Genomic DNA, 16,078 nt, shown 5'->3' on the forward strand with positions numbered 1-16,078 from the left:
ACCCAACACCTGGGAGACAGAGTCAGTGCCAAGTTATAGGCTCTTGAAATGAAACATCTATAGCTAAATCTCTCTAGATAGATACAGATATACCCACATATCTATAACCATCTATATCTATCCACCTATATACATCTACTTATCTAGCTATATAGGGAGAATCTGTAACTACAGCTATAAAAATACTTGCCATTCACAGCACTCTGAACATAACCCTCACGCAAGGCTGACCATATGGTATTGCTCGTTTACGCGTTTGCCTCCCTCCCTAAAATCCTTGAAAGTTTCTTCTTTCTCTCCCTGTGTCCCACAGTGCCCAGCACACAGTAGCAAGTCCCTGCAAGTCTGTCGAATGGATTAATGAAGGAAGCAGTGAGTGAACTCCTGTAATAGCAAGATTCACATGTCAAAGTACAGACACAGACCAAGATGTGCGGTGAGCTTTGCTGAGGGGGAGGTGGGTCAAGGAAGAGCCAAAGATGGGCAACCAAGGCTTCAGAGCAAAGATGGTGCCTGAGTAAAGCATCATAGGGTGGCTGTGTGTTTGTCCCCATAGAAAAGGGGAGCGTGGGGTGGGGCGTGGGGGGACACAGCAATCAGGCAGCAAGAACATCACTTTAAGGATCTCTTCTAGGTGGTTCCAGGGCTAGTTTTACCTAGCTCCCTTTAATTTAAAAAGATACTTTCTATACTTTTGTTTCTCAACAAAATAATATTTAATACAAATCTCAGTCATGGAAAGCAAAAAAAAAAAAGTTCCATAAATGTAATACTTTTCAGAAAGAAGCAGGGTGTGGGTGGGTAGTAGACTCAGCTAGGACGGGGAGGCCCAGGAGACCAGAGCAGGCTGGCGCTGTGTGAATGGGTCCCATCTACAGCAGAGGAAACCGAGGCCAGGGAGGGGGCAGTTCACTCGGAAGAAAATGGGGGAGCTTAGCCCACTGCCAGTCTGCCCCTCTGCGGGAGTGAGACACGCAGCCCTTCCATCACTGCAGAAACCCCCTTGCGTCCTTACTTGGCACCGGAGGGGCCTGAGGATCACCCCTGGCCCCCACTGGTCCTCGCACAAGAGGCCGCCTCTGGCAGGAGGTGCTATGCAAGGGTGGGGACGGATCCAGACCCAGGCTGCTCGGGGGTGCAGGGAACTAAGGGATGGGAGGGGTTGGAGCTGTTGCCGTATCGTAGGAGCAAAGAAATGCCTGGAGCATCTGCCAGGTCATGCCGACTCTACACCCTTATTTTTTCTTCTTTTCTGGCCCCCTTCAGTGGCTGGATCTCGCCATGCTTTACGCACCCCACGCAGCCCTGAAGGATACTCTAAATGCAGTGAATAGAACAACAGAGAGTTTTTTGTTTGGTTTTGTTTTTGTAACAGCTTTTTCAGATATAATTCACATACCATAAATTCACCCTTTTAAATTGTACAAGTCGATATTTTTTAGTTTATTCAGAGCTGTGTCGTCATCAATACTATCAAATTTCTGAACAGTCTTATCCTGTCCCAAAGTAATCCCTTATCCTCTAAGAGCCACCTGCACTCCCCTCCCCCGCCCACACCCCCAGTCCCCTCAACCAGGGGTCTGCTTCCTGCCCTGGGGGTTTGCCTGTCCTGGGCTCTTCGTGTGGATGCAATCACACACTATGTGGCCTTTGGTGTCTGGCTTCTTTCACTTAGCGTAATGCTTTCAAAGTTCATTTATGCTGCAGCCTGAGATAAATTTGACAATTGATGGATTGACAGGTGATGGTTAAATTCATTCATTCCACAAATATTTGCCGAGCGCTTCCTGTGTGCCAGCCCTGGGGGCCACCGGGAATGCAAACAGGGTTCCTAGGGCGGGAGAGAGACCATAAGCCAAATGAAAAGAAAGTGATTTGGAATAGCAGACCGTGGGAAGAGTAAGTGAAGATTCAAGCTGGGGGTGGAGGGGAGCGAGGGGAAACGTGCATTCGGGGAGTCAGCGAAGGCCACCCGTGGGGTGCCGCAGGTGACAGTCGAGCCAAGACCCAAAGGAGAGCAGGGCACGAAGGTGCCATCGCGCTGCCCAGCCCGGCGCTCCGGTCCCGGCACACTGACCACGGCCCGGAGCCCGGCCCGGCGGGTGGCACCGCGGCGCTCGCGGCACGCGGCCCGGCTTGCCTCTGCGGGGCCCGAGTCGGGGGTCCGCCGCGCCGGGGGTGGGTTGCAGCCCCGCGGCCCGGAGAGCGGCCCCGCCGCGCGTCCAGGCTCCGCCTCGCGCCGCTGCGCCCACCCCTCCCGGCCGCCGCCATTGGCCGCGCGCGCCGCCTCCGCCTCGGCCTCGCACTTCCTGGCGGAGCCATGGCTGCGCGGCCGGCTGGGCCCGGGGCCCGGGGGCTCCGGCCCCGCCGCCCTGCCCGCCGCGCCCCGCCGCCGGGGGTCTCCGCGCCGCGCCCGTAGCGCGCCCTCCCAGGTGGGCCTCCGCGCGCGCCCGCCGCCGCCTCCCGGGGCCGCGCGCCGTCCAGGGGCCGGAGCGGGGGCACCCGGGGGCCCGGGCCTGCGAGCCGCGCCCTCCCCCGCCCGCCCCGCGACGTCCCTTTGTGCTCGGGGCGGGTGGGCGCGGGCCGCCGCGGGGGGTGGGGGGCGGCGCCCCGCAGGTCGGCAGGTGCGGCCTGTGCCGCCCAGGTGAGTGTCCCCGCGCCCCGCCGCCTGTCCGCAGCCGGCTCGAGCCCGCCCGGCGGCCGCGGTGCCGGCAGTTCCGCCCGGGGGTGTCGGGTCCGAACCGGCGACAGCGGCGCCCCCGAGAGCCTGCCTCGGGACCCGGGACGGTGAGTGCCGGCGGGCCTGTGTCCACCTCATCCGCCCTGGGCTTCCCCGAGCGCTGTGCTCGGGCAGGTTCGGGGTGGAAACGCGGGGAAGGCACTCGGAGAGGAGGGTCCCCGGGGACCCTCGCGCCGGACGTGGCTCCAGTCCCCATGTTTATCGAAAAACCTTGTAGGCGTAGCTGGTGATTGTCACCGCCCAGGTGGGTGGCCTTGACCCTCAACCTGCTCCCAGAAAGCCGGGGAGGCAGCGGATACCCAATACTGCTGTAGAAATCCGCTCCAAACCACTTACCCCGAGACAAAGGGGAGCCTCCGCCCCCGGGGAAACTCTCGAGAAATCTTGGCCTAGAAAAGAAAGCTTTTAGCACCGGGGGTAAACCTGAGCCCGGGCTGGCTGCCTGGGGCGGTGGAGGGGGACCAGCTGCTTATGTTGTGTGACCTTGGTGGGGGGGCGGGGGGCGGCTTCCACCACCTGCACCTGAGTGTCAGATGCTGGTGGCACCTGTCTCGGGGCAAAGGTGAAAGAAGCAGGCCTTGCAGGAGTGCTGCTTCCTTCGCGCTCTCAGCCCCGCAGCAACTACCGGGCAGTCAGAAAGGACAAGCGAGGGTACAGCGGGCCTTTATCAGAAAGTTGCTAGTTTGTCAGGAGAAATCTAGTTGTTCCTTCCCCCAGGGAACTGGACAGGATGGTCTGCGCCTGAATTTACTCCTCCCGTGGGAACGCTGGAGCCCCCCTCTCTGTGTCCCGGATTATCCTGACACAGTGCTGGCTTTTTGTCACGTTGTTCTTTATTAGTAAAGGATGTTTGTTCAACAGGTGACAAGCTGACTCTTCTCAGTTCAGCAGGGGAAAAACTTCCTCCTCAAACCCTCAGCCCCAGTAGGTAACGTGCCCCTATTGGTAGCTTAGTGCTTCCGCTGTGTGTCCCCATCCTTGAGGTCCCCCAAAGTCGGCTCAGTGCTGTTAGTGAGCTGCTTGGCATTTCAAAGCTGGAGGAAACCTTAACATTGCCCGCCTACCAGCCCACCCCATGGGCGTGGCCATGAGGTCTGGAGAGGTTTACCTGCTTGTTCAAGTTCATACTGGCTGTTCCCAGGCGGGGCACAGGCAGAGGTTTCCTGTCTGTGGGTGTTTCTTCATGGCCAGGGCGGGTAGCCTAGTAAGAGCACAGAAGCTTCCTGGGTTGGAATCCCAACCCTTCCACTTCCTCCTGCCCATTGCTGGACAAGTTACTTCTCCTCACTGGTCTCAGCTTCCTCCTCCCTAAACAGAATAATAGTGCTGTCCTTGTGGGGTTGTTTTGGGGGTAAAATCAGCTAAGACTCAGGAAAGCCCTGAAGACAGTGCCTGTGTCTAGAAGGAGAGCGTATTTAACGTGTGGTAATGTGTACTGCTCTTCATCTTAACTAAATTATGATATTTTAAAAGTACGATACTCTCAAAGTCTGGGCCCCATTCAGCAGGCTTCATGGTGAAGGGCTCATGTCTATCCAGTTTTGAAGCTGGGCAGACCCAGGTTTGATTCCCAGCCATTTACTGACTTTGTGACCTTGAACTCAATCTCCTCGTCTGTAAAATGGGGCAGGTAACATCAGCCTGGCCAGGTGGAGGTGGGGGTTAAATGAGATAGCATGTAAATCCCTTAGCTTGGTTCCAGGGTCCTAGTCTAGGCTAGCCAAAAAGTCCAGTTGAGATCAAGCATCAGAAGGTGTAGGTATTTGTAGGAGGTGGCCTCAAAGACATGATATTGTCCGATTTCAGAAGGTAAAGGAACCCTTGTTAAATGTTCTCATTCTAACCTGGTTTTTGCAACTTGCAGCGTGAAAGCGGTCTTGGTAGTATGCTGTTTTCTCCGTGTGACTGTTTTCGCCCTTGTCGTTGATCTTATCAGCATCAGTAGCTACTGCAATTAATGAGTAACCTAGAGTTATCACCACCCGCTCAGACATCCTGTTCTTGTCGTAGGGCTGCAGTCTCGCTTATGATGGAGGGAAGCCGGCCGACGCGAGTGTCTCGGCCATACAAGATCAGCGAATCCTCAAAGGTCCGTCAATGGTCGCTTACCACCTGTGCGTGTTGCCTAAGAAGTGTGATATTTTTCTGATGAGATCATTCTTAACATACAGCCTGGATTTCTATCCTTGCTGGTGGTGTTCACATCTTTGTTGATGAGTAGAGCGGCCTGGGCATGGAATGGAAGCCTCAGACTCAACAGGGAGTGGGAGGGATGTTGGGGACACGACTTATTTATTCTGTGCCCCAACCCGAAGAGGTGGGTGGGACAGGAGAAGAGCCATGGGATTTCCGTCCTCACCTAGGAGTAAAAAACCCCAAGGACGTGTCTGTTGAGAAGCTAGTGCCCAACCTTATGTTGGGGGGCCACACAGTGTGTGCCTGGATGTTTTAAGGGCCTGTTCTCTTCCCCCAGTCAGTCATGACTTTCTGGGACCCCAGGAGCAAGTGAGGATGGGTTCCCAAGGCTGGGCTCCCAAGTCTTGTCAGACTGGCTGCATCAGAATCACATCAGCATCAGGTGGAAGATGTCTAATTAGAAACACATCCCCAGCCCCACCCCAGACCTGCTAAGTTAAAATCTGAGAGCAGGACCCGGGACTCTATACCTTCAACCAACTTCTTAGGGGACTTGGAGTAACCGTGTCCCCGCAGCTGCCGTAGGTACGGATTGGGGAACCAGTTTGCAGGAGAGTCCCGGTTAACACCTGTCTTTATAAATTTCAGTAACACCTTTATTTTAAAGGAGGACCTTTCTGGAGATGAAATTATTTGGTTAAGTGGATTATGCTTTCTCAGTGGGGCTGATAATGCCCCCGAGGGGGTGAAATTGTTTGTTGGAGGTGCAGAAAAAATTTTACATGTTTTAGGATTAAAGCACAGCTAGACACAGCAAACAGGCACCGACACACAGGAAATATGTGGCATTCACATTGTATAGGGGACTACTGGGAAAAGAATTTCCTGAAAGGAGACTGAAAATAAAATGAAAAAGAAGATTGAGAAATACCATGTTAGGTAAAGAGAATTGTGAGCAGCCTGTAGATTTGAGGAGAACACGGGAAGAGGATTGGCAGAAGTGCATAAAAGAAAATCGGGCTGTAATTTTCAGGAGAGATTGGTTCTCCAGAGAAACGGTCCCCTGTTTCCATCTGAGTTACTGACAAGGCTCTGGCCAAGCGCGGCTTTATCTGCTGTGAAAATCCAGGAAGGTTTCGCTGCTTTCTCAAAGGGGCTTTGTTTTGGCATTTGGCTGAAGAGACAGTGTAGCTTCTAAGACTGATAGCACTAGAGATCTTTGTCCCCTAAAATCAGATCCTGAGTTGTTTCTAATTCGAAGCTTTTGTGAATAGGGTTCTCTATCTTTCGGCTGATTGTATTTATGTTTCTAACTTTTTACATTAAAAAGATGCCCAAATCCTAAATTTACCCTTGATTTTCTAGGCCCAGCTACACCCATGTAGCCAACCTCCAAATTAAAACCAGACCCCTCCTGTGCCCATCTCCAACTTCCAACACTGGAAGTTTTGTCTGCCCTTGAGCTTTCTGTAAACAGAGTCAGGGGGTAGGTATCCCAGTGCGCCTGGCTCCTGTCACTGCGCATTACCTTCTGGAGTTCACGTTGGTTGCCATAGGTAGTGGTAGATTATTCCTTCTCAGTGTGATGGAGTCTCTGTGTATGACAGCCTGCTATGGTGTCTTTTCCTACATACATATACAATAGTAGTGTACACAGCAGTAATAGTGTAACTCCCTTCAAGTTCCCAGACCCGATTCCAATGCGTGGGGCGGGGGTGGGCGAGGGAGGGGGCGGGTTTCCCACATATAACACCAAGCAATCCTCAGACACCAACAGGGTGTCTGAGAACTCAATTCTGATGCTGTCTGCCCAGAGATGGCACCAGATTGCCCAGGTTAAGGCTCTGTCCTATAAGACTGCCCTCCACCCCCAACTCCAGACACTGATTGCGAGTCCCAGGCAGTTCCCTGTGCTTCCGACCTCCCGGCTTCAGGTTGGAGGTCCCCACATCCTCCCCACTTAGGTTCAATTAATTTGCTAGAGTGGCTCACCGAACTCAGGAAAACACACTTACCAGTTTAATAAAGGATACAAGTTAACAACCAGATGAAGAGAGATACAGGGCAAGGTCTCAAATAAAAGAGCTTCTCTCCGCAGGAGCTTGGGGCCTGGCTCCATGGCATGTGGAGGTGTCCTGGTTCCCCAACCTTAGAAGCTCTCCCTGACAGAGAAGCAGGACCCAAGAGAGCCATAAGCTCTTCTCAGGGGTTCCTGTGAGGGCTGTCACAGTTGACTAAATTACTGGCCCTTGGCTGATTCAGCCTCCAGCCCTGCCCTTGGGTAGGGGTCCAGAAAGTCTGTCATTAACATGACAAGACAGCCATTTGACCTTTGAGACTCAGCAGTGTTTTCATTCAGGAACTGTGGATGAAGACCAAACGCACCTGGGAAAGATATATTCGGTCATATGAATGTCAAATACATAATCCTGATGACTCCTTGTATCTCAGAGCCACTCTGCATTTATCTGCTCTAACAGAAGGTGATCGACCCATTTCGATGCTGCATTCTGTCCGGTGTTAGCTGCTCAGTACCTGTGTTTCTTCACCCACCTTGCCTTGCCTCTGATTGAGGTCCTAAAGTAGGAAATAAAAGGATGAGTGGTGTTAATACCGCCAGAGAACGGTTGGGGTCAGGACTTCTAAATTACAGAAAGTGCTGTGACCCTGTCATGGCCCCTTGAAAATAGAGAAGGCATGTTTCTGTTTTTCTTATCTCTGCAGCTACGCTAAAATCATCAGAAACGGGTTGTAGCTGCAACCCAGGTGAAGAATTAAATGTGCCTGCTTAGCCTGGAGACCCAGTCTGAGAAACGGGGGCTACCTGGCCCCCTGCCCTGGCTCACTGGAGCCGGTGGTTCCCTTGGCAGCCGATGCGATGCAGCTGTCACCAGCGGCTGGCCTCAGTCCCCCCGCTGCTCCCCCCTCCACCACCTGCAGGACTGTTTTCCTTTTAACACTCAGCCTGGGGTCTGTGTGTGTGTGTGTTGTGGGGAGGGGGAGTTCTACGTCCCCACCAGCTTAGCAATAACCAGGGGCCCAGGGTGGGCAGATAGCCTTCCTGCTACACCCGCCCCTTGCCTCTCTCTCGGGACAGTGAGCTTTTACTGTTACAAGATAGCCTGCAGCTTTTATCTCCTTCTTTCAGGCTACACCCAAGACTGTATCAGAGCCCAGAATCACTCCTCCCCAAGCTTGGCTCACTGTGCCTGTACGTGGGTAACAGAGATGTCCATGTACAGGCCCTGGGAGACAAGATCCTGTAATGTAAGAACACTAGGGCCCTGGTTTTCTAAACTTGGAAGGAAAGGCAGTTCTGGGTAATATCAGTTTGGTGTCTTTATCAGGATGTGTGGATGTTAACTGCGCCTTTATTTTCGATGAGCAGTTGATACTGGAATTAGCTGGACACAGAAGGGCCACAAGGAAACAAAGCACCCTAATTCCAAGTGCTGCTGGAGGCAGTAAGAATTCAGGGACCTGCAATCTGACCTGCAGCTGCCCACACCTGCTCAGCCCTTCTTCCCTGTCCGCCGCCATCTCCCCTTTACAGGCGTGATGCCCGGCCAGACCTTTTCCTCAGTTGCCCTGTCCAGCGACCTAGTGATGTTTTTGAACAGTCTGTTTTTCCCTATATTGAATTTTTTGTTGTTTCTAAAGTAAGTGAATCACTGTGCAATAAATAAAACAGAGAGCCCAAAACACAATCAGTCCCTGCAGGGATTTAGAAACTGTTGTTTAGATCTGATATATTTTTATATATATAAAAAGCACATGGCAGGCATATAACATTGCATAAATGTCTACCAATCTGAATTTATTGACTTGATTCGCTAGATATTCATATTAATTGATTTTGCTAATTCCAGTGTCATGGTGATTAAAGGTTTGGGCTCCAGAATCAGACCTAGGAATAAATCTCAGCCCTTGCTTCTCTGACACTGTGGGACTTTGGGCAAGTTTCTTAGTCTCTCTGAACCTCTGTTTTCCTCATCTGGAAAAAGGGGATGATAATAGATGTTCCCTCAGAGGGTTATTGAGAGACTCCAGGGAGAGGGTGCATGTCAAGTGCAAAGCCCACGTAAGCCCCCCCCACAAAAAGACAGTGCACCTGCATTTTACACAGGACGCTACTTCTAACCCTGGCAGTCACTAGTGAGGCCATGTTTCTGGAGGTAGGGTCCCCAGAGCACCTTAGTCTGGGTACGTTGCTAAGTCTAACACCTGCCATATCCCTGAACTCCTTATGGAAATGGGGAAATCTGTAGCATGACCTTGTGCCAAGCATTTTGGAAGGCACAGGAAAAGCTGCCTTTCTTGGCATGGAGCCTCGGTGAGAATTGATGATCACAACAGCTAACGTTTCTCCAGCTCTCCTTGGGGCAGCTCTTTGCCATGCTCTGTCTCTTTAATACCCAGACCCCGAGACGTAAGCACCCTCACCCTCACTTGAGAGATGAAGAAATAGAGGCTCAGAGGCTTCTCGTGACTTATCCAAGGTCACACAGCTAGTAAGGAGCAGAGCTGGCATTGTAACCCAGATTCAGTCTGATTTTAGAGGCTATATCCTGAGCAAATTTACTATCCTGATAGGACAGCATTTTTCAAACCTATTTGTTCACATTCCACAGTAAGAAAAAGAGGGCAGGGGAGGGAGGGAAGAAAAAACATTTAGGAATTCTACTTATAAAGAAGCAAAGAAGGAGAAAGAGGGAGAGAGAGAGAGAAAGTATTTAGGAATTACATTTATAAAGAAAGAAGGTAGGAAGGAGAATGGCTAGGCTAGTATTTAGGTATTTGGAAGGAAAGAAAGAAAATGTACATCTATACACGTGCATGTATCCCTAGAAACACCCTTATTTCCTGCAGTGCACTCTGGTATTTTAAGTGCTTCTCTCTTTTGTTACACTGCATTTAAATGCTGGCTGTCAGCACACTAGACTGCTTCCAGGACACTGTGGTGGGCGGGCTCGTGCTTCCCCTCCTGGTGTAGGCACGAGCCACCTCCGACCTGTGCTCCTCGCTGCAGGTGTACCACTGGGCCGGCCACTCGACCACCGTGCTGCAGCGGCTGAATGAGCAGCGGCTCCGAGGCCTTTTCTGTGACATCGTCCTGGTGGCCGACGAACAGCGTGTGCCAGCCCACCGCAACTTGCTGGCCGTGTGCAGTGACTACTTCAACTCCATGTTCACCATCGGCATGCGCGAGGCTTTCCAGAAGGAGGTAGAGCTGATCGGGGCCTCCTACATTGGGCTCAAGGCCGTGGTGGACTTCCTGTATGGCGGGGAGCTGGCGCTGGACGGCGGCAACATCGACTACATCCTGGAGACGGCCCACCTGCTGCAGATCTGGACGGTGGTGGACTTCTGCTGCGAGTACCTGGAGCAGGAGGTGAGCGAGGACAACTACCTGTACCTCCAGGAGCTGGCCTCCATCTACAGCCTCAAGCGGCTGGACGCCTTCATCGACGGCTTCATCCTGCGCCGCTTCGGCACGCTGTCCTTCACGCCCGACTTTCTGCAGAACGTCTCCATGCAGAAGCTGTGCGTGTACCTGAGCAGCAGTGAGGTGCAGCGGGAATGTGAGCATGACCTGCTGCAGGCCGCCCTGCAGTGGTTGACGCAGCAGCCCGAGCGCGAGGCCCACGCCTACCAGGTGCTGGAGAACATCCACTTCCCACTCATCCCCAAGAATGACCTGCTGCACCGCGTCAAGCCGGCCGTGTGCTCGCTGCTGCCCAGGGAGGCCAACTGCGAGGGCTTCATTGAGGAGGCCGTGCACTACCACAACAGCCTGGCGGCCCAGCCAGTCATGCAGACCAAGCGCACGGCACTCCGCACCAATGAGGAGCGCCTGCTGTTCGTGGGCGGCGAGGTCTCCGAGCGGTGTCTGGAGCTCAGTGATGACACCTGCTACCTGGACACCAAGAGCGAGCAGTGGGTCAAGGAGACGCCACTGCCGGCCCGGCGGAGCCACCACTGTGTGGCCGTCCTGGGGGGCTTCATCTTCATCGCAGGTGGCAGCTTCTCACGGGACAACGGAGGCGATGCGGCGTCCAATCTTCTTTATAGGTATGACCCCCGCTGTAAACAGTGGATCAAGGTGAGATTAAAGCTGGATTATTTCTTTACTCTTGAGGACTTTTCATCTCCTAACCCTCCCTTCTGTGGGGCCTTGGCCACCCTCCTGCTTCTGAAAGAGGTGTGATGATAAAGTGACGAGCCACATGATTCCCACCCTCCCCTGGATGGGGGCCGTGAGGGCTGACCCACCACCTTCCGCAAAGTCAAGTTTGGCCCATAGTTGAAATGATGCTCCCCGGGTCTTGAGTCACTGCCAAGCTCCTCTTTTGGAAAGTTTTGGAGCCGGTTTAAGGAGGCCATGAAGGCTCATACCTGCCAGGAGCTATGCCCCTCTGGGGGGCACTTGGGTCTTGGCATCAGATCTGAGTTCACATCCCCACGTGGCTAAATCATAGCTGGGGACTTCAGACCGAGTCCTTGCCCTCCCCAAACTTCACCTTCCCCCTCTGGAAGCGGTTGGGGGCCGTTGACATTCTCAGGTCGGAGGATTGAAGCTCACACTGATTGGCAAGCACCTGGCATAGGGAAGGTGTCCTTGTCTCCCCCTGAACACCTCTCCAGACCACCATCCTTCAAAATCCGACTCCGTCTTTATACTCATACCTCAGCATTTTTACTTACCTCGGTGTTTTTCTGGGTGCAAAACTCAGAATGGACTCCAGTGGCCTTTTGATTTTATTCTCAAATCTAAATCTAAAACCACACTTCAAGGTGTAAGTCTTGCCACTCGAGAGAGCCTCCTGGCTTTGGAGCCTGTCCTCAAAAGCTGTGTACTGGTGACGGCCTGAAGGTAGGATCTCCTTCAGACTGGTGTTCACTTGTGTGTTCTGCTCAGATTATCAAAAAAAAGTTGGGTCTTCTGCTTTTTAATTTCCCCTAGAGTGCCACTTTCTGCCTGTTAACATTGGATGGCAGTCAGCACTAATTTTAAAAAGTATCTGATGAGGGGGGTGGGGTGCAAAAGGAAAGACGAATTTTTTTTCCAAGAAAATACGAGATGAGCAGTTCTGAACTGTGTGTCCTGCAGAATTCAAGCCCGTGTGGGCAGACGAACTTGGGGAGTTGTGTTCTCCATCCCTGCTTGGGGATTTCTGTCTTGAGGGCTCTTCCGGGCTCTGCACAGTCCCACCTAAAGAACCCCCCTTTCTTCAAGTTCGGCTCCCTTCCCCCAGACCCATTTGGCCCTGGCCCACCTTCCCGGGCTGCGCAGCCCGTAGAGCGCATCTGGGGAGTCGGTGCTTGGTACTGACCCTGCCCCGGGTTTGGGGCAGGGAAGGTACAGGTGTCTCGCCTCCACAGGTGGCCTCCATGAACCAGCGCCGCGTGGATTTCTACCTTGCCTCCATTGAGGACATGCTGGTGGCCGTCGGTGGCCGGAATGAAAATGGAGCTCTCTCTTCGGTAGAGACATACAGTCCCAAGACCGACTCCTGGTCCTATGTGGCCGGTTTGCCAAGGTGATTGTGGGTTTTGTTTGGCCCTTCAATGTGACAACTTTTGGGTCAGAGTTCAGTCTCCGTCACTTTCTGGGTATTTTGGCCTTCAGTTCCAGGAAGAACCTCCTGGCTAGGGAATCCTGGTGCGTACACCCCTTGGGGTGGAGGGCACATGGGGATGCGTCAGGGCTCTGGCTTTGCACTGTCCAAGTGCAGGTGTCAGCTGTGCTGCTGAGGCCAAGAGCCCTCGGTTTGAGTCTGTTCACTTCCTGAGTTTCAGAGAGTGAGTACTAAGTTCCCTTAGGAAGAGATTCACTTAAAAAATCTCTGAGTTTGGGCAAGAGCTATTTCAAGAGGGGGGCCTATCTGGGACACAGCAGCTGTCTCCACCCCGCCTCCTGTGTCCTTGTCTGTGCAGAGGGCGTGATGTGTAGGGCTGTCCTGAGGACTAGGTGAGATCCTGCTCAGGGGCCTCTCACGCAGCATCCCGCCCACAGGGCATACCGCAGGCTTGGAACTCTTCACGCTTCTTCAGTGTGTCTGCACCGAGGTGTGCGTTTACTGCCCGTTTATCATCGCTGCTGGTTTAGCAGAAGGTCTGTGCCATGCACTCCAGCAGGGCCCTGTAGCTGAACCTATAAGTGTGCCTGCCGAGGCAGGCTTACTGTGGAATACATCCAGGTGTCTTGGGGACATGCTGTGAATCTCAGCTCCTCCCAGCCCCGGTTGCTACCACCTTCATGCAGACCCCAAGAAGCCTGTGGACTGTATCACCTGGGTGCCTGTTAAGATCTGACAGTGGGATAGCAGCCTCTGGTTGCCACATGCCAACTTTGGGCCAAGTGCTTATGTGATGAGTCCTTTGATAGCCACGGTTCCCAGTGAGGTGGAGGTAGGTGCCCATATGATCTATCATCCAAGCCAGGATGGCAGTGAACAGGGCAGGTCAGTCATGTATATACTGACCCTGCTGTAGGCAAACCCAGACCTGTGGTCTCCCTGGGCTTGGGAACTTGATCATCCTGTTTTACAGATGGAGAAGTGACTCAATAATAGCAATAAGCACACCTGCCGCCATCACTTCCTCTGGGCCAGCCGGCGTGATTTCTGTACCTTAAATGCTATGACGACCTGATTATGTTTTCTTCCTCAGGGGACCTCAGGTATACTGAGTAGCAATAAGTGTAATCCGTGACGTGGCACCACCAGTCCATACAGGTTCCACTCTAATTTCATTTATTTGCTGACATCTTATCATTCATTGACTTATGTGTATAATGGGACCTCCCTGACCCCACAGCCCAACCCAAGAACCAAGCCATTGAACGGTGACTTGGCCAGCACTGGACTGGGTCGCCCCAAATGCTTTCCTCCCGCCCACTTACCTCCTGGCTATGTGACCACCACCCTGAATTCCGTGACATTGTTCCTTTCTTGGTTTCTTTTTTGTCTTTCTGTAGCCTTCATTTTGTAGAGCAATTTTAGACTTACAGAAGATTGGGCCAAAAATGCGAAGAGTTCCCATGTAGTGTCCCCGCCAGGCAGCTTCCCTCCTGTTCCCGCCTCGCAGTGTGCAGGCATTTGTTACAGCTGATGAGCCAATATCGACGCGTTATCATTGACTGAGGTCCTCGGTCTGCGAGAGGGCTGGCTCTGTGTTGTACACCCCGTGGGTTTGGGCAAACGTGTAATGGCTCGTTTCCACATGACAGTGTCACACAGAGGATTCTTGCTGCCCTAAAATCCTCTGCTCCACCCATTCATCCCCTGCCCCCCAACCCCTGGCAGCCCTCTGGTCTTGACTTTTCCGGAAGGTCACAGAGTTGGAATTGTGCTTTATGTCGCTTTCTGTGTCTGATCAGGTGCCTCAGGAGATACATTTTTGTCATCTTCAGCCTTTATAAGAAGGGTGACAGTCTGTGATCAATGCCACTCCTCAGATGGGGAGATGGGGAGAGGTGCAGAGCTGGGGTTCTAGCCCAGATGGTCTGACCACGAAGCCGGCGTTTACCCGCCCTGCTCTGCCGCCAGCTCTCCAGTGACAGCCACCCTCTATGAAGTGCACACAGGGGGCCTGCTCCCTGCGTTACCCCCTCAATCCTCACATCCTACCCCAGCCCCCACCAGAGGGCAGCTGTCCCCATTGTGCAGAGGAAAACACTGAAACCCTTGCTCGGGGAGGTCTGGCCCCGTGCAGCCCTGAGCTTCCTCTCTCTTCATCCATCCGTCTGTCCATCTCTTTCCAGGTTCACATATGGCCACGCGGGCACCATCTACAAAGACTTCGTTTACATCTCTGGGGGTCACGACTACCAGATCGGCCCCTACCGCAAGAACCTGCTGTGTTACGACCACCGGACGGACGTGTGGGAGGAGCGGCGGCCCATGAGCACGGCACGCGGCTGGCACAGCATGTGTAGCCTGGAAGACAGCATCTACTCCATCGGGGGCAGCGACGACAGCATCGAGTCCATGGAGCGCTTCGACGTGCTGGGCGTCGAGGCCTACAGCCCACAGTGCAACCAGTGGACCCGCGTGGCGCCATTGCTACACGCCAACAGCGAGTCGGGGGTGGCCGTGTGGGAGGGCCGCATCTACATCCTGGGCGGCTACAGCTGGGAGAGCACAGCCTTCTCCAAGACGGTCCAGGTATACGACCGTGAGAAAGACAGGTGGAGCAAGGGCACCGACCTGCCCAAGGCCATCGCCGGCGTGTCGGCCTGCGTGTGTGCCCTGAAGCCGCGGCTGGAGGACAAGAAGAAGAAGGGCAAGGGTAAGAGGCACCAGGACCCGGGCCAGTGACCTCGCTGGCACCAGCCTGGCCCACGTCCCCACCGCCACCTCCCAGAGTGTCTGGAGACCATCAGCAACTTCACAGAACCCTGGAACTATTACAGACTTGTTAGCAACTTTTTTTACTTTTATGATTCTTAGTCTTTCTATGATATCACAGTAACCAATTAAATATTCTATATAATTTTACATAGTAGGCTGCTTGAATAAATTAAACCTGGACCCAGGCAGGAAATATCCCCTTATGCTTATGCACGGCTTCTTCCCACATTACGGATCACTGAGGGTGATTTCTAATATTCCTTGAGAGTGGCTGGGGCAGGGCTTACACAGAAATTTCTGTAGTGAAACTAGGGGTGTCAGTGAGACTAAGCATTAGCCACATTTAGGACTCACTGGCGTGGTCAAGAGCAATTATTTTTAATAGGTGAGGACACAGAGGTCCTGAGAGGGCAAGGGAGATACCAGCTGGCTCGGGACAGTCAGGTGAGACCTGGGACTTCTCACCACGGAGGACTCCCCACTGGGATTTCCTCATCACGTGGCAACTGTTCCCGTTTTTCCTGATTAATAATCTTCCTGAATTCTAAAAGGCTATAGGTAATCAAGGGAAAAGTTTTGTTGTAAAGGCATGAAGCTCTTTATAAGTTCCGCTATAATTTGTGCTTTGTAAACTTTTCTTTCTGAACCTGCTGTTCCCTATGTTGCTGATGTACTGAGCCCCCAAATCTACATTTATTTCTCAGGAAAGAAAAAGTGAGCACCCTAGAATTTGCCATTGTTTTCTGTGACTCCAGCTCCGAGACGTCATCGAAAGCTCCACACAGGGCCCCGTGAAGGTGGTCAGGTATCTCCCTCAACTCAAGGGACAGGGCCTGGTCCCGGCCAT

The 16,078-nt window shown here is 53.1% G+C and overlaps 1 protein-coding gene across 3 annotated transcripts; it reads left to right on the forward strand.

Annotated features, from left to right (window-relative positions):
• The first annotated feature begins 2,299 nt into the window (after window positions 1-2,299).
• KLHL36 (kelch like family member 36) lies at window positions 2,300-15,378 on the forward strand. Of its 3 annotated transcripts, none has more exons than XM_036993769.2 (5): window positions 2,300-2,432; window positions 4,751-4,829; window positions 9,906-10,979; window positions 12,260-12,417; window positions 14,643-15,378. In XM_036993769.2, the coding sequence occupies exons 2-5, from the start codon at window positions 4,767-4,769 to the stop codon at window positions 15,196-15,198; spliced, it is 1,851 nt and encodes a 616-aa protein (XP_036849664.1). In that variant the 5' UTR covers window positions 2,300-2,432; window positions 4,751-4,766; the 3' UTR covers window positions 15,199-15,378. The 3 variants fall into 3 exon arrangements, with proteins under 3 accessions (XP_036849664.1, XP_036849663.1, XP_017500049.1); XM_017644560.3 differs by lacking the exon at window positions 2,300-2,432 and adding an exon at window positions 2,590-2,787; XM_036993768.2 differs by lacking the exon at window positions 12,260-12,417 and having other exon boundaries at window positions 9,906-10,948.
• Window positions 15,379-16,078: the final 700 nt, after the last annotated feature.

The sequence above is a fragment of the Manis javanica genome, chromosome 17 (genome assembly GCF_040802235.1).
Source record: "Manis javanica isolate MJ-LG chromosome 17, MJ_LKY, whole genome shotgun sequence".
Classification (NCBI taxonomy): domain Eukaryota; kingdom Metazoa; phylum Chordata; class Mammalia; order Pholidota; family Manidae; genus Manis; species Manis javanica.